This window comes from Phycodurus eques, chromosome 1 (assembly GCF_024500275.1).
Source record: "Phycodurus eques isolate BA_2022a chromosome 1, UOR_Pequ_1.1, whole genome shotgun sequence".
Classification (NCBI taxonomy): domain Eukaryota; kingdom Metazoa; phylum Chordata; class Actinopteri; order Syngnathiformes; family Syngnathidae; genus Phycodurus; species Phycodurus eques.
In genome coordinates, this window is record NC_084525.1 from 13,507,929 (window position 1) to 13,525,678 (window position 17,750).

Genomic DNA, 17,750 nt, shown 5'->3' on the forward strand with positions numbered 1-17,750 from the left:
AGGTCCAATTTTTATTTAACTTTTAGTTTAACTTAATTGAATCATTGTTTAGTGCTTTTTTAATGTTCCTATTTAAGCACAGTGCTTATGTTCAAACTGCATAATGTTAAAGTGGCTTAAAATATGAATACCATCTCTGATATAATTATGCACTGTAATAGTATTTCTGTGAAACAGCTCAGCTTTAAGACCACAAATTACGTTTTATTGTGTTGTACTGAGGGTAGTCTGTACGGAAAATGGATGGATGGATGCCTTCGTGCCGTATAAAAAGATCTGCGACCAACACTACGACCGCCCGCCGAGATGTCTGTCAAGCTTGATTCTTCTTCCTTACCACGTAGGGGCAGTAGAGTTTCACAATGCTCAAATCCGCGCTGGGTAGACAAGACAAGGAAGATTGGACATAAACATAAACATTAGCGGACCCGCCGTGGGCTGAATTTGCTTTGCTGCATATCGATTTAATCGAAAATAATGAATTAACTGCATTTCTTCTTGAAACCCAGTTCTCGTGCATGTCAACGTATTTCGTTTTTTAGCCCAAGTTAGCGCTTTCGGTACATGAGCTCCTACGTGGGTGTTTTTGAATCGTTATATTTAGCCTCAGTTCAGTGTCACCGCCCTGCTGTTTTACACTTGTCCCTTATATTGAAATCTTTTACGTTTTTTTTAAGTCGATCTAAAGAGAAATGGACACGAGAGCCTTGAGGAATCCCTATCCAGACTATGATGGCAGCCCTGAGCTCACGCAGTCGCTTTTTGACTCACATGGCAAGGTAATCCACACTCATTATGGAAACATTAGTCCATTCGTGTCCGTGTTAAGTTAATTAGACGTGGTGTGCCTTTGTAGCTGACATCGGCGTTTGCCCAGCGTTTGAGCAGCAAGATCGATGAGCTCTTGGCTGTCATGGACAACGGGCTCAAGTCCGCCGACCCAAAAGATTGTACCACCTACACCGGCTGGGCAGGTAAACGCATCGTTGAACTACTGGTCACGTGACGTGGTCATATATGAAAATGGAAAAGCAATCTGCCAATATCAGGCGTCTATTTTTAAATGAATTGACCCATTGAAATGTAAATGATGACCCCCGCTCAGTCTTCCTTGAATGCAAGTTATCTCACATAACACCTTTTCGATTGACACGTCACACATTCAAGCTTCTGCGGTAGAGAAGAAGGCTAAAATCATCATTCAAGCAAATTACCATGTTTTTGTTTTTCTGTTTTTTGTTTTGTCTCTTTCAGTTGCTCAGTCTTGGTCAAATGTCAGGTTTGTTTACTAGTTGTGGAATCGGAAATTGCTCTGTCTCTTGCCACTCGTAATTATGTGTGATGAATTGTGTGTGAAAAGGTATTTTGCAGGGGCGATTCTAGGATCAGAGGTTTAGGGGTGCTGGATATATTTTAGGGGTGCTTGATCGGCACCCCTCAAAATGGGCTAGAAATACCTATTCCAGTCAATAAGCTATTCAGTAGCACCTTGGCTTTAATATCATCACATGTACGTGACACATCAACTAACTTCTCTCATTCCGATTCAAACAGAGGACAGTGTGACAGTACTGTCTGACCACCTGAATCATTTCAGAACCACCCGAATCGTATATAAATCCACTTTCTAAGCCGCTTCTCCTCACTAGGGTCGCGGCCGTGCTGGAGCCTATCCCAGCAGTCATCGGGCAGGAGGCGGGGTACACCCTGAACTGGTTGCCAGTCAATCGCAGGGCACATAGAAATAAACAACCATTCGCACTCACAGTCATGCCTACGGGCAATTTAGAGTCTCCAATTAATGCATGTTTTTGGGATGTGGGAGGAAACCGGAGTGCCCGGAGAAAACCCACGCAGGCACGGGGAGAACATGCAAACTCCACACAGGCGGGGCCGGGGATTGAACCCGGGTCCTCAGAACTGTGAGGCTGACGCTCTAACCAGTTGGCCACCGTGCCGCTCCCGAATCGTATAGCTAGGGGAAAAAAACATCAGCTAACTCGTACCTAACAACACAAACGGTGACATACAACTCAATGTAACGTAGTAGTGTGTTGGTATTGAGTCGTTGAAGTGAGGACATTTGCCAGATATCCTGGTTTAAGCCAGATGTGTTCATAAATATGGAGCCAGTGGAGGTTTTGGAGGATGGGAGTGATGTGGTCACAGAAATAGGACTGAGTGAGGAGACGGGCAGCTACGTTCTGGATGAGATGAATTTTCTGAAGGACTTTGGCGGGTGACCCGTATAGTATGGTGTTGCAGTGATCTCGTCTGGATGTGATGAATGCATATATTAGAGTTTCTGCAGTGGAGAAGGTAAGTGAGGAGTGGAGCTGGGTTATGTGTTTTCTAAGTGAAGGAAGGTAGTTTTGGGTACTCGGTTGACATGTGGCTCAAACGACAGGTTGCATTTGAAAATGACACCGATGTGTGACGGTTGGAGAGTGTGTGAAGTTAGCGGTTTTTGGAGAACAATACTGGGCTTATAACTTATATATTTACTGATATAATGTATTTATATTATGAGGTGTTTGATGTTGAAGGTAGACTATGCTGATACAAGCTTGTTGAACAACGAGAATTTTATTGACACTCAGCAAGTATCAGATCAAGGTCTGTAGGGCTTGAGAGAGATTAAGTCTATGGTTAGCTCTGCCTTCTTATAAAGCCTGCATGAAATCAGCTTCTTTGAGCAACTTCCTACTCCAAATTTGACCTTTCATGCTTCGATGTAAAGGATGTTCCTTGTTCTTTCTTTGCACGCTGTCCTGCCTCTTTAATTATTAAGCTGTATAGAATGTGTGGGCACTGAGACACACGAACCATACGATCTCCATGTATGTGTGTGTTTACTTTGGTGTTTCTATGGGCCTAATGTATAGCCAAGCCAGAATGATAGACTGTGGAGTACAATACTTAACAATCAGGCTTTGACCGGGGCAAAGGCAGAGATGGAACTAGGGTCAACAGAAAACATTTGTTTATTGATGTCATCGTGCCTCACATCCAAATTGACATTCAGTAAGGTGGGATGTCTACTTGGTGGTTGTTGTTTTTATGTTGTCCAGGAATTGCATTGCTATACCTGCACATCCACCGCATTTTCAAGCAACCAGCGTTCCTCCAGAAGGCTCTGGAACACGTCAGCCGCAGTCTGAAGTGCCTGACCCGCAACCATGACGTCACTTTCCTTTGTGGCGACGCAGGGCCACTGGCTGTGGCCGCTGTGGTGTACCATCAGCTGCAAAAGCCAGGAGAGGCCGACGAGTGCATCAGAAGGTCACAATACAAACTGTTGAGCTCATTCAAAACGCCTTGGGAACTCTTTTCCACATTCCCAAAATTCGACACTTTTCACAGTAAAATTCACACATTTTCACAATTAAGATTACAATGAAATATTTTACAAACTTACCTGCTCCTTCCACATTTCATGTCTGATTCAAATGCAGGGATCTGGTTTGATATGCGTCCCGCGTCCCTGACGTACAAAAATGATGAGGGACGCAAAAAGCTTTGTTAATATGCGTCCACTGACGCACAACATTGCTTACCTACATATGTGTACAAAGCTTGAATTAAGCAGCCTCGCATTGCAGTTTCCGGGTCAAAATTCGCATTTTGCACATCAAAAAGCACGTTGAAAAGCAAAACTGCAAATCAGGTTTACCGCAGAGACGGTTGCGAAGACGGGAGACGGCAGTGGCGTATGTGACACAACGCGCTTACGTTCACCAATGCATGGGCGCGGAAGTGGAGCGTTCGACTAAGAAGCGCCAAGACAGCGGTTACAAAATGTGACGCTGAATTTGCTCAGCGTAGTCACTGTGTGACATATGACCAATCTGATGATCCGTTAGTGGCAAAACTTTGAGTCAAGTGGGTGAGAAACGTGGCAAATGTGGCCAGAGAGGAATAAGAATAAAATGGATTATCATTATGTACACAAACAGGGGAGGATTTAGGTGAAAGGAGATGGAAATATTTTATTTATTCATTTTTACAAAATGAACATGAACAAAAAAATTGTACAAAGAATATAAGCGCATAAATGCACAGCCATGAACCTAATGTATTATGTCACAAAATGCTAGCTGTTTAAGTGAAGATGCACAAAGGCTGTTAAGTGGGAAGTTCCCACTGGGAGCTGTTATTAAAAGTGCATACACAGTCCCCTCCAACAGTATTGCAATGGCAAGGTCAATACCTTTGTATTTGTTGTACACTGAAGACATTTGGGTTTCAGATCAAAAGATGAATATGAGACAAAAATTCAGAATTCCAGCTTTTATTTCAATGTATTTACATATACGTGTGTTAAACAACTCAAGACACAGCACCTTTTGTTTGAAGCCACCCAGTATTGAAACATGTGACTGATATGTGTTTCTAGTATTAGCTTTAGTTCAGCACTTTATTTGAACATGTATAACTTTGTCTTTTTATTTTCTTGTTCTTATTGTGAAATGCAGCCCTACTTTTATTTAGTAAATGAAGGAACATTACACAGTTGTGCTCATATGTTTGATTACCAGGGCAGCATTTGTAATATGTGTACAAGTCTTTATATCAATGGCATAAAAAAAAAAACATTGATACTATTGTTTATATTGAAGGTTTATGGGAAACTTTATTGTTCGAAAATAATTTGATATCTTGGCAGGCCTGAATGTAATATATTGATAGAGAACCAGAGCAATGGATAACACAAAACTTCTGTACAAACAGTATAAAAGATTTAAGAGTAACAACTGTAATAGAAATCTGAAATATAGCGGAACCGTGAAGCAAAAACCGCGATGTAGCGGAGGATTCCTGTATCTGTATTCCGTGATGATAAGTTACAGGGACTCATTGTTTCCTTTACATAAGCATCCCTGGACTCACAAGTCACAAGTGTGAAATGATCTATTAAATGATTTCAACCTTAAATTATTCAGCTCATTCAGGACATCCTGAAGTATTCCCACTCCTAAAATTCCCAAATTTTCCAAATAAAGTTCCCAAATGAATCGATCTTTACGCATTTACTTCCTACTTCCACATTTCATGACCGATTCAAACCATTCCAAGTCTCAAATCTGCATTTCAATTAATTCCACAGCATTTCAGCATTCACAGACAATTTCTAAAGAATGACTTAGATTTAATTAGACTTAGAAATCGTAAAACTACCCATCGTTAATTGTCAAACGGGTGTTGTTTGGAGGAGTGTCACTCTCATCTTTCATCTCTTGCAGACTGCTGCAGTATCACCAGACTGTTGTGAAAGGTTCAGGCGGGATGCCAGACGAGCTCCTCTATGGTCGCGTGGGTTACCTCTATTCTCTCATCTTCATCAACCAGCAGCTCGGCACAGACAGAATCCCACTGCAGCACATCCAGCAGGTGACAAATTATTATTATTGCCCTTTATTGGCTTCTTATTTTAATAGTCACTGATTAACAGCAATGTTTCGTTGTATTCTCTCTCAGATCAGTGAGGCTGTTTTGGCATCAGGCGAGCACCTCAGTAGGAAGTTTCACATCCAGAATCAAAGCCCCCTGATTTATGAGTGGCACAATGAACAATATGTAGGCGCTGCCCACGGATTGGCTGGCATTTACTACTTCCTCATGCAGGTAAAGGAACCATCATTCTGACGTTAGCATAGCAACAAACCCCCTGTTTGACTCCTACCTTCTTGGACCCTGGCAGTCTGGGTTTGTTGCAGCTGAGGAGAACGTTCGGAGGATGGTCAAACCCAGCGTCGACTATGTTCGCCATATTAAGTTCCCCTCGGGGAACTATCCTCCCTGCATCGGAGATGGTCGTGACCTGCTAGTGCACTGGTGCCATGGATCCCCGGGCGTCATCTATATGCTCCTGCAGGCACACAAGGTAAATGCGGAGTTGTAATTATATCATAAGAGAGAGAATGTGTTTTTTTTTAGAAATTGCGTGGAAATGCTGAAGAGATGACACTAAACTGAAATGCTGTGGAATTAGTTGCATTGTTGAGATGTAGAATGTGAGCCTTGATATTGGAATGGTTTGAATTGGTCAAGAAATGTGAAAGGAGGTTGACATGTAAAAACTTTATTTTTATTGTCAAAATTTGGGAATGTTATAGTTCCTCACATGTACTTAACAAGCTGAACAGTTTCAAGTTGAAATAGTTTGTGAATTCGTTGAGAAATGTGAAAGGAAGAGCTAAAAATGTATACTGTGAAAATATGGCCATTTTGAGAATGTTATAAATAGCTCTGTAGATGTTCCGAATGAGTTGAACATTTTGAAGTTGAAATGGTTTGAATCAGTGACGAAATGTAGAAGGAGGTAAATATGTAAAATATGTCTTCATTTTGGAGATTTATCGTGAAAATGTGTGAATTTTGGGACTGACAACAGTTGTGGATGTGTCCTAAATGAACTCAACAGTTTGAAGTTGAAATGGTTTAAATCGGTTAAATAAGTTGTGAAATATGGAAGGATGAGTTAAATTTGGAAAAAGTGTCTATTTGTTTCACTGGTAATTATTCTCATGGAAAATATGGAATTGTGGGAAAAGTGTTTTTTTTTTAAATGTGAAAAAGAAAAAAGTTGACCGGATGTCCTCAATGAGGTGAATATTATGATTTGGGAATGGTTTGAATTGGTGGAGAAATATGGACGTAGTTAAAGGACAGAAAAGTGGTGGAGTAATAAAAATAAAGAATTCTGGTATAGAAATAGCATACAGTCACAAATCCATGTGTGCATGCTCTTCAGCAATATCAAATACATGAAAGACAATATCTCCCATGTTCTGTCACCATCTTATGATCTAGCTTAATTCATTCATTTTGGATGTTCCAGGTGTTTGGAGAATCTCAGTACCTGGCGGATGCTCTGCAGTGTGGCGAGGTTGTGTGGCGGTGGGGATTGGTAAAGAAAGGCTACGGGCTGTGTCATGGCGCGGCAGGCAACGCTTATGCCTTCCTGGCTCTGTACCGTCAAACACAGGATCTCAAGCACCTTTACAGAGCCTGCATGGTTTGTGCACGGAAATTATGTATTACTGACGCAGTCTGAGCTACTTCCTGAATTATATGGCACGTAGCGTACTTTTCTGGATCTGCTACACCAGGGGTGGCCAACTAGTCAGAGACTAAGAGCCACTTTTTTTTCTGTGTTACTGCAAAGAGCCACATCATACACATGGGTACACATGAACATCATCTTTTAATCATGTATGCACGCAGACACAGACCTCTGCTCAGCCAGATCTAATGAAAATAACCACACCAACATGATATCAGTAATTTTCAACAGTTAACATTGTGTGCACTGTCTCACACACACACAAACTCTCAGTTCAAGCAAGTCCACAAACAATAATAGAATAATTTTCAATAACATCTTTGTCTTACTATGCTGCTTAGTGAGACTTCTGGCATTCCTTACCTTGAACAATCCTCTTCAAATCTGGTTTGTATTCTGTTGTTGCCACTCTAAGCAATTCTTTCAAATGAGTGTCAGTCAGAACAGATCGATGCTTTGATTTCACATGTTTTAGGGTAGAAAACACAGACTCGCAGACGTACGTTGACCCAAACATGGACAGTATCTTAAGCGCAGCTCGTTTGATGTTGGGGTATTTTTCAATTGGCACACTTTTCCAGAACTCAACGGCCCCTTCCCTTAAAACAGCTTTCAGTTGATCCTCCTCACAAAGGTTGATCATCTCCAAATCAGCCGCAGCCTCATCTGTGACGAGCGGGGCTTTCAAACAGTCTGTCTCCGCATTAAATGGGTCGACGAGGAACGTAATCTGTGGTCTTTTCAGTTGTAGATCACAGAACCGGGTCACAAAGCTTTCGTGCAGGTTTGCAACCAGTGTTGCATATCTGTCTCTTTTCTTTTTCAGGGCGGCGCTGGTGACTTGCTCACTGGCTTTTAGCAGAGTATGAAAATGTGTTAAATCTCCCTTTTGAATATGCGCCTCGAACAGCTTTAGTTTGTTGACAAACGCAAACACACTTTGCACCAGGTCAGGCAGCATTTTTAACTTACCCTGCAGGGTCAGGTTCAGTCTGTCCAAGTGACACAGGCATGTCGACTGAAAATGCCAGATCCATAATGCACTCGAGGTCTGAGAGCTCGGGATAGTCCTTGTCCTTCTCTTCCATGAACAGTTTCACAGCATCCAAAAGCTCAAAGAAGCGAGAGAGTACCTTGCTTTTTGACAGCCACCTCACAGTGCAGTGCAGCGGTAGGTCACCTGGAGGCCCTTGGTCCAGCTCAGCGATGAGATTCCTGAATTGCCTGTGGTTAAGCGCATGTGTGCGGATGTAGTTGACGATTTCCATCACAGGCTTCATGACGTTGTTTAAATTCAATGATTTAGACTCGAGTTGCTCCCTGTGGATGATGCAGTGGAAATTCCAAAAGTCGGGAAATGTTTGATCAGCTTTGCACAGCCCCACAAGCCCGTTCACGGATCCGATCATGGCTGGCGCTCCATCCGTGGCTATTGCAGTTAGTTTCGGTATGGGCAGATTTGCTTTTGCAAACGCAGCCATCATTGCTTCTTTCACATCTATGCCACGGGTTCTGACTTTTAATGGCACAATATCAAGGAGTTCTTCTTTGATCATACATTCATTTGACACAGACCGTGCAAATATTGCCAACTGAGGCTTGTCTTGTATGTCACAACTCTCATCCAATGCCACACTAAAATACTCACATGCTTGAAGGTCAGAGTGCAACTGTGATTCAAGAGCTGTATTAATATCCGATATTCTGCGTTTAAGACTGTGGCGGGACAGTTGAACGTCTGATACGCTCCGTTTTAGTTTGTCGTCTCCAGGAGCCAAGATTTCAAAGGCGTCAATGAGGCATTTTTTAATGAAGTCCCCTTCGTTGTATGGCTTTTTAGCCCGTGCTATGTTCCAAGCCAGCTGATATGATGCAAGCGTTACGGTCTCCGAGTGTTTCGTACATTTTTGGAAAAACTGCACCTGCTTTTCTGCGTGGCTTTTCAAAGCGACCGTCCTGTGTTCTTCTTCATATTTTCGTTTGGCTGTGCTTTTTTCCCTGCCATTTCAAGAGGTAACTTGACGGAAATTGTTTACAACACAAATGATGTCACACCAAAGATTCTCTCGTCGCTCGTTTGACGTCACTCAAACAGGCTTACATGGTCAGCGTGCCATCTCGCTGTAGGGGGAGTGAATGACAGCGCCAGCCAAGCATTTTTGACGCATGTCATGTGACAGCTCCTGAAGAGCCGCATGAAACTAGTTAGAGAGCCACATGAGGCTCGCGAGCCACGGGTTGGCCACCCCTGTGCTACACTGAGATGTTGTCTTTGCTGTTCAGTTTGCAGACTGGTGCATGAACTATGGCTCACATGGCTGCAGAACACCGGATACTCCCTTCTCACTTTTTGAGGGTATGAGTGCTAAAATATTGTTCTCAAAATATAAATCAGAGTCACTGAAAGAAATGGACTTGAACCAAACTGTTTCTCTTTTGGTAGGCATGGCAGGTACCATCTACTTTTTGGCCGATCTCCTGCAGCCAGCGCAAGCACGTTTTCCAGCCTTCGAGGTGTGATTTTCCCCAGCAGCCCTTCCCCCAACCTCAAATCAACAGGTCGATGACCTGCTGTGACCCAACAAGACCGGATGTGTCATGTCTGTGTTTTTCCAGCTTCATTTCCTTACTCTAATAAATTTACATCAACCACAATGGTCGCAATGAAATGTAAAGATTGTTCTTTTAATTTTTACGGCTAACAATTTCAGTCATCTGTCATTTTTTTATGTAATCCATTTGCTATTTATGCTGTCATAAATGCATCCTTTGCACTGTCGGGGAAATAAATTGAGTGATTTCTCACAGCAACTATTGTTGTTCTTGTGCAGCAGCATAACCCACCACAGGGTGGCACCAATGGTCCCCATTGGAAGATTTCCTTTTCACTATGCGTTATTTTAATTTGATGGTTACATTTAGTGTCGATTACCCTTGATTCCAGTGGGATGATAAAATGTTAGATGACAATGACTGTGTTAACCACTTTCATCCCAGACACTTCGAAGCAAGTGGGTCAGGTGTTGTCTTGTGTGCCTCTTCTCCAGTGCAACATATGGCTTGACAGCTCTCTTTTCCAAATAAGGCTCATACTTTCCACTCCCCCAAACGCCACACAGCGACACAATGCCACCGCTCTTTTTTTAATCTTTGGTCCTTCTCTGTGACATACGGTTGGAGGGTTTGTGTGCGTGCCGGGCGGGAGGGGGCATGCCGGAGAAGCAAGAGGTAGTGTTTGCGTTCCCCGCCTTCCCATCTACGTAACCGAACACCTCAAGCAGGAATGTTTAAAAATAGAGCTCATCTGTGCAGGGGTGTGTCCTCACTGGGTTCACCCTTTCATTCAAACCCCCTTATGTTTGGGTTATACTTGTATGGTACACGGCGGATGGCGAAGCATCAAGCGCGTTACACATCAATCTGTTCGTGTCATTTGTTCACCAACTTAACTGTGTATGATCAGCTCTCTGGGCGTTTTTTTTTATTTTGAGTTTACCATCAACAAGTGACAGACTATGTAGTTAGGAAAGACTGCCAACATGACCCATACTAGCAGACGGTTCCAACAGTCACAGGCTGCGTCTCAGCACCATGGAGAGCGCTGGTGGTGGTGATGCTGAACAAGCCGTTCATCCCAGTTATTGTCACTACATTTTCTGTTCATGATCTGATTGGACATATCACTCATACACTTCAAAGAGGACAACATTATGTAAATGTGTGGTGAAGATGGGATCTTCAGCATGGTTATATCCTCCTGTTGATTCACCATAATAAGAGGAAACATCTTCCTGAGCTTCAAAAAAAAAAAAGGATAAATGATCTCTCTGGCTTTTGAAGCCTTCTGAAGCGGGTCACTTGGCTGCATAGGTTTAATACATTTTCACCATCAAAGTCTGTTTTCGTCTTTGAAACGAGACAAAGGCAAATACCATCAAATACTTTTACAGTTTTAAACTGCAGTTTTAAAATGCTTTTAACTATTGTGGCTCAAAGTCTTGATCCTAAAAATAGCCCTGTCCCCATCTAAAGGCCTGCTGCTACCACGGCCAGGCCGCACCGCTCACCTCTCTTGTTTGCCCTAAGAAAGTTAAAGATGTCCCAGTGTGTCATTTGAGTCGCCTCATTAGCATGTGTGACATCACGGGTCCGGAATAAATAAGAGCGTGCTCGACCCAAGGCTTAGGACCACTCTGTCTCGGGACTGGCCTCTTGTGTTCTTTCCTCTCCTGCATCTCCAACTCTCCAACATGGTGTGTACTCACTTGTGTGGTGAATCTTTTCGGGTGGGGCAGTGGTACCAATACAATTACTGTTGGCTGCTTTTGGATTAATTTGGATGGAATCTTGGGAAAGAAATTATAGACAAGAAAATGCAAATGACTTGTTTAGTTTGAGCAGAACTGCCAGAATATGATGTCAACACTGTAAATGAACATGTGAAAAACATAAGTAAATGTAATTCTTAATAGTTTACAGTGAAATATTTTGTCATCCTTAAGTAAGCGTCTGCTCTTTGTGATCTAATGGATACATTATTTGGATTCACATCTTTGTGTGCGTGTGTTTGTGTGCGTGTGTGTTTGAATGAATTTCCGTCACAGACCGAGTTTACAACGGATCAAATTGAGGGTAAGTGAGGATGATTCTTCAATGGCCATTCAATAGTAAGATCCTGTACTCTATTGTTCATGGGTTCGGTGAAGTTAGGTTCCCATTAACTGTAATCTGCTCCAGTTGCCATAGGAATGTGAATTATGTCTATTCTGAGCCGACCATATGAGCTGCACTGTTAACACCAGGGGTGAAGGTTTAGCATCCAGACTTGATGAGCAAGGTCACCTTACAGTCAGGAATCCAAATTGGGATCCTCACTGCCATTGAAATCTTGTATGTTTCGTTTGATGACGTAATAATTGTGTAATGGAAAGAAGTCGGCTGCATTTTGTGGCTTTAGAGTAGTTACCAGCACCCTGAACTCCCCCAGTCAGCATGTTTAAGTTTAACAGTGCTGCCATGTCTCTATATGGCAACTATCAGGGGGTATCAGTTTGCACCCCCACCCCCACCCCCATGGAGAGCAATAGAGGAGGGGTGGGGGTGGTTTGTGTGCTACAGCTGTTGCCACAAAATAAAAAAGCGTCATCCATCTTGACAGTCTGATGGACAAAAATAGATCACCTCCACTGCCTCTTAGCCTTTCCTTTCTGCGAGCCAGCATGGCGCCACATACGGTAGCTGTCATGGTGGCAAACATCGATATCAAGTAAAACCCTTTTTTTTTTTTTTTTTTTTTTAAATCCCAGTGAGTGTAAGAATTTCCCATGTTCTCTCCTTCTCAGACTTCAAGGAGGCCTTCAGTCTCTTTGACAGAATTGGTGACAGCCAGGTGGCCTACAACCAGGTGGCCGACATTATGCGTGCTCTGGGCCAGAACCCCACCAACAAGGACGTCGTCCATATCCTGGGCAACCCCAGCGCAGATGGTAAGAACACGACCGCTCAGAAATGCCTTGGCAGACAAACTGGTGTGTGTACTTAATGCCCCTTCACTTGTGACATCCCCTGCAGACATGGCCAACAAGAGGGTCAACTTTGACACCTTCCTCCCCATGCTGAAACAGGTGGATGCTCTGGCCAAGGGTACCTACGACGACTACGTTGAGGGTCTGCGCGTCTTCGACAAGGAGAGCAACGGCACCGTCATGGGTGCTGAGCTGCGCATTGTGCTGTCCACCCTGGGTGAGTCTCACCGTGCATTCCCTCAAATAAACACAAAGGCACTCAAACGTCGAGCATCATTTGTGACATGGGGCGATGTCGGCCAACAGGAGAGAAGATGAGCGAGCCCGAGATTGATGCCCTCATGACCGGCCAGGAGGATGAGAATGGCAGTGTGCACTATGAGGGTATGTTTCCCAGCACAGTATATGCCTTGTCATTCTCTTTCTTGGGTACTAAATCTTGTCTACCTGTTCTATTTGCAGCTTTTGTCAAGCACATCATGTCCGTGTAAGCAGCCCGCAGCAGGAGCGTGTTCAGGACACCGGACACTGTTTGGAAGACCAACAAGAAAAGACAAGGACTTTGTTCAAGGGATGTTGAAGCGAACCCAACTTGTTTATTTTGTTTTCCTTTCCGTTTCAACCCTCCTTTCTCGGGACATCCCTTTCCATTGTAGACCACATCACTCACCTCCCACCGGGGGCGTGTCTCCACTCGCTACATGAGGTGAGGAAACGGGGGAGCAGGGGTGACCGCTCATCAAGTGAGGGCCGAACCCTCCCCTTCCCACCGCCACCTCATTCAGTCGAGCCATCACTGGCCCAGCAGCGCCAAAGGTCCTGGAGAATGGTAGTGGACTGACCGCCAAAGACTCCCACCTCCCTGAAGACTGTGATTTATATTCACTCTGTTCACTGCAGAATAAACTTTTCCAAAGTACAACCCCAATTCCAATGAAGTTGAGACGTTGTGTTAAACATAAATAAAAACAGAATACAATGATTTGCAAATCATGTTCAACCTATATTTAATTGACTACACTACAAAGACAAGATATTTAATGTTCAAACTGCTAAACTTTATTGTTTTTAGCAAATAATCATTAACTTAGAATTTTATGGCTGCAACACGTTCCAAAAAAGCTGGGACAGGGTCATGTTTACCACTGTGTTACATCACCTTTTCTTTTAACAACATTCAATAAACGTTTGGGAACTGAGGACACTAATTGTTGAAGCTTTGTAGGTGGAATTCTTTCCCATTCTTGCTTGATGTACAGCTTCAGCTGTTCAACAGTCCGGGGCCTCCGTTGTCGTATTTTACGCTTCATAATGCGCCACACATTTTCAATGGGAGACAGCTCTGGACTGCAGGCAGGCCAGCCTAGTACCCGCACTCTTTTACTACAAAGCCACGCTGTTGTAACACGTGCAGAATGTGGTTTGGCATTGTCTTGCTGAAATAAGCAGGAGCGTCCATGAAAAAGACGTTTGGATGGCAACATATGCTTCTCCAAAACCTGTATGTAACTTTCAGCATTAATGGTGCCTTCGCAGATGTGTAAGTTACCCATGCCAGTGGTTCTAACACAGCTCCATACCATCACAGATGCTGGCTTTTGAACTTTGCGTCCATAACAGTCCGGATGATTCTTTTCCTCTGGCCCGGAGGACAGGATGTCCATGATTTCCAAAAACAATTTGAAATGTGGACTCGTCGGACCACAGAACACTTTTCCACTTTTCATCTGTCCATCTTGGATGAGCTCGGGCCCAGAGAAGCCGGCGGCGTTTCTGGGTGTTGTTGATAAATGGCTTTTGCTTTGTTTCAAGTTGCTCTTACGGATGTAGCGGCGAACTGTATTTACTGACATTGGTTTTCTGAAGTGTTCCTGAGCCCATGTGGTGATATCCTTTACACATTGATGTGGGTTTTTGCTGCAGTGCCACCTGAGGGATCGAAGGTCACGGACATTCAATGTTGGTTTTCGGCCTTGCCGCTTACATGCAGTGATTTCTCCAGATTCTCTGAACCTTTTGATGATATTATGGACCGTAGATGATGAAATCCCTAAATTCCTTGCAATTGTACGATGAGGAACATTGTCCTTAAACTGTTCGACTATTTTCTCACGCACTTGTTCATAAAGGGGTGAACCTCGCCCCATCTTTGCTTGTGAATGACTGAGCAATTCAGGGAAGCTCCTTTTATTTCCAATCATGGCACCCACCTGTTCCCAATTAGCCTGTTCACCTGTGGGATGTTTCAAACAGGTGTTTGATGAGCATTCCTCAACTTCCTCAGTCTTTTTGCCACCTGTCCCAGCTTGTTTGGAACGTGTTGCAGCCATAAAATTCTAAGTTAATGATTATTTGCTAAAAACAATAAAGTTTGAACATTAAATATCTTGTCTTTTTAGTGTATTCAATTAAATATAGGTTGAACATGATTGGCAAATCATTGTATTCTCTTTTTATTTATGTTTAACACAACGTCCCAACTTCATTGGAATTGGGGTTGTACATCCCAGCTCAGTCTGTTCTTGATCTTTCATTCACACGCTTAGAGCAACAAATAAGCTGCAAAATTTGGCTACATCAAGAGAAAATGTACTGCACATACAGCAGGCGCAGCTCAATGAATTCGAGTTTGCTGGGATAGGCTTCAGCTCACCCGGGAGCCTAATGAGGACAAGTGCTATAAAAAATGGATCAATGGTCAATTTAGGTTTTTTTTTTTTTTTTTTTACTGTAAGCTATAATCAGCAACATTTTAAGTAAATGTAGTCAATCTACACAATTCTGTATAAATACTGTATGAGTTTCATTTTTTTAATTGAACGATTGAAATAAATTGAGCTTCCCAAAATAGTCTAATGTATTGATATAAACCTGTACATGTAATAAAAAACTGTAAATTGAATAACATTTAAAAGGGAAAAAGTAAATGGCGTATCGTAGTCAAGGTTGACTGCAAAGGAGGAGATTTGCAACAGAAACAAACACATATAGTACCTTTGTGTTATTATAAATGTTTGTGGAAGTGTGTAAAGTGATGTTATGATTGAATAATTACTAAATTTATGTAACTGTCAAACATGGAAAAAGTTTACATGTTCTCGTGTGACACAAAAACACAACCAGATCACAAAGAAGACCCGACCATGAACAGGGCACAGTAATTGGATTGGAACAGTGATTTCTCAAGTGTGGAACATGTAACACTAGTTGTACGTAGGCTTACTCAAGTGATATGAGAAATTATCACTAAATTAAAAACGTCCATCCAATAAAATACATGCGAGACATGAAATGCAATCAAACATACTAGAATGAAAGAAAATATCAACTGATAGCAAGAAAAAAGACTGAAAATTTTAAGTACTTCTGTGTAGTCTTGTATTTAAAACCATTGGATACAGTAGCAGGCTATAGCGGTGGAGGTGACAAAATAATAGGTTCCACTAAACTATTATATGGCTTAATAAAATATAATATGTATATATAGGAAATATTACTCCAACAACATCAAATTTGGTCTTATTTGGAACAGGAGAGAGGAAGAGGTACAATTCTTATTTAACCTTTATGTGCGATACACTTTAATTTAATCATGATTTAAGTACATTTCTTTTACCTTTTCCTATATTTAATGTTGTCCATCCATCCATTCTCTGAACCGCTTATCCTCACTAGGGTCGCGGGTATACTGAAGCCTATCCCAGCTGACTTTGTGCGAGAGGCAGGGTTCTCGCTGAACTCGTCGCCAGTCACATATAAACAAATGAGCAACACACTCAACCCAGGCAGGCACGGGGTGAACATGCAAACTCCACACAGGAAGGCTGGACTTGAACCCAGGACCTGAGAACTGTAAGGCGGATGTGCCAACCATTCGCCCACCATACACAGGAGGGCTGGACTTGAACCCAGGACCTGAGAACTGTAAGGCGGATGTGCCAACCATTCGCCCACCATGCCGCCATTTAATGTTGTTAATGTTCAGATTTTGCATGAAGTTACAATGACTTACAGTAACCCCACCCCCGCACGATCACTGAAAATCCGCTATATATAAATATGGTATTTAAATACACCCTTGGCATGTTTTATAGCACTTACGGCACTTAATTTGTTTCAGTCTTTAGACTCACTCTTAAAACAATCCAAACACATTTAAAGAAATATACTGCGAGAGAGCACGAGTAACAGATAACACAAAAATATTGTACAAACAGTCTAAAAAAATAGACAAACAACTGTAATATTACTCTGCGATATAGTGGGACTGCAACAGCTGAACCGCAATGTAGCAGGGGGTTATTGTGTATTGAAGTGAATTTTTAACTTTTCATGTACAGTATTTGTATTGGGTGGCACGGTGGCCGACTGGTTAGAGCGTCAGCCTCACAGTTCTGAGGACCCGGGTTCAATCCCCGGTCCCGCCTGTGTGGTGTTTGCATGTTCTCCCCGTGCCTGCGTGGGTTTTCTCCGGGCACTCCGGTTTCCTCCCACATTCCAAAAACATGCATTAATTGGAGACTCTAAATTGCCTGTAGGTGTGACTGTGAGTGCGAATGGTTGTTTGTTTGTATGTGCTCTGCGATTGGCTGGCAACCAGTTCAGGGTGTACCCCGCCTCCTGCCCGATGACCGCTGGGATAGGCTCCAGCACGCCCGCGACCCGAGTGAGGAGAAGCGGCTCAGAAAATGGATGGAGTATTTGTATTGATTTATTTATGTTTACAAGTAGTGCAGTACTCTTTTAAATAATGGTAAGTTGTATTTAATTTTTAATGTCAGGACAATACATTCGCATTTAATCTTAAGAACGGTTTGTTTGTAAATATTTATTTAGGTACAATTTTCATTAAATTTTTTTGTGCAATACTGCACATTTTAATTGAATCGTTATTGAAGTACAGTTTTTCCTATTCTTAAGCACAGTTCTAAAACAATGTTACAGTGGCTTACAATATTGTTAAATATACCTTTTAAGAATAAAACCTCTCCCTCTTTTTAGATGAATGCTTAGGCCTACTATGGTACTGTATTTTAATGTTGGCCATGATGGTGGTCCTTGGAGAGCTATAAGTATTTTTTAGGTTGTATATTGTATGTGGACGACATTTGCTTACGAGTATGTATGTTTGGCTGTGTTGTCTTTGAGTAATTTAGCAC

General features: G+C 42.5%; 2 protein-coding genes across 3 annotated transcripts; both read left to right on the plus strand.

Annotated features, from left to right (window-relative positions):
• The first annotated feature begins 387 nt into the window (after nt 1-387).
• Nucleotides 388-9,873, plus strand: lancl1 (LanC antibiotic synthetase component C-like 1 (bacterial)). Of its 2 annotated transcripts, XM_061678289.1 has the most exons (10): nt 388-576; nt 678-779; nt 857-974; nt 3,072-3,282; nt 5,244-5,391; nt 5,479-5,625; nt 5,702-5,884; nt 6,842-7,018; nt 9,350-9,422; nt 9,510-9,873. In XM_061678289.1, exons 2-10 carry the CDS (start codon nt 693-695, stop codon nt 9,584-9,586), a joined length of 1,221 nt encoding a protein of 406 aa, XP_061534273.1. In that variant the 5' UTR covers nt 388-576; nt 678-692; the 3' UTR covers nt 9,587-9,873. The 2 variants fall into 2 exon arrangements, with proteins under 2 accessions (XP_061534273.1, XP_061534262.1); XM_061678278.1 differs by having other exon boundaries at nt 388-779.
• A 1,332-nt stretch (nt 9,874-11,205) lies between these two features.
• mylz3 (myosin, light polypeptide 3, skeletal muscle) lies at nt 11,206-13,786 on the plus strand (the record flags this gene model as incomplete). Its single annotated transcript, XM_061692122.1, has 6 exons — nt 11,206-11,319; nt 11,671-11,698; nt 12,409-12,552; nt 12,638-12,808; nt 12,898-12,975; nt 13,054-13,786. Coding segments are annotated over 6 exons (564 nt in total), but the record flags the coding sequence as incomplete, so codon positions are not given.
• Between the last annotated feature and the right edge of the window lie 3,964 nt (nt 13,787-17,750).

Bases quoted from the DNA above. Each gene is read 5' to 3' on its own strand.
- lancl1 (XM_061678278.1), top strand. From the start codon at position 693: ATGGACACGAGAGCCTTGAGGAATCCCTATCCAGACTATGATGGCAGC. The intron at 975-3,071 runs GTAAACGCATCG...TATGTTGTCCAG, and splicing joins CACCTACACCGGCTGGGCAG to GAATTGCATTGCTATACCTG. The intron at 7,019-9,349 runs GTTTGTGCACGG...TTTGCTGTTCAG, and splicing joins ACCTTTACAGAGCCTGCATG to TTTGCAGACTGGTGCATGAA.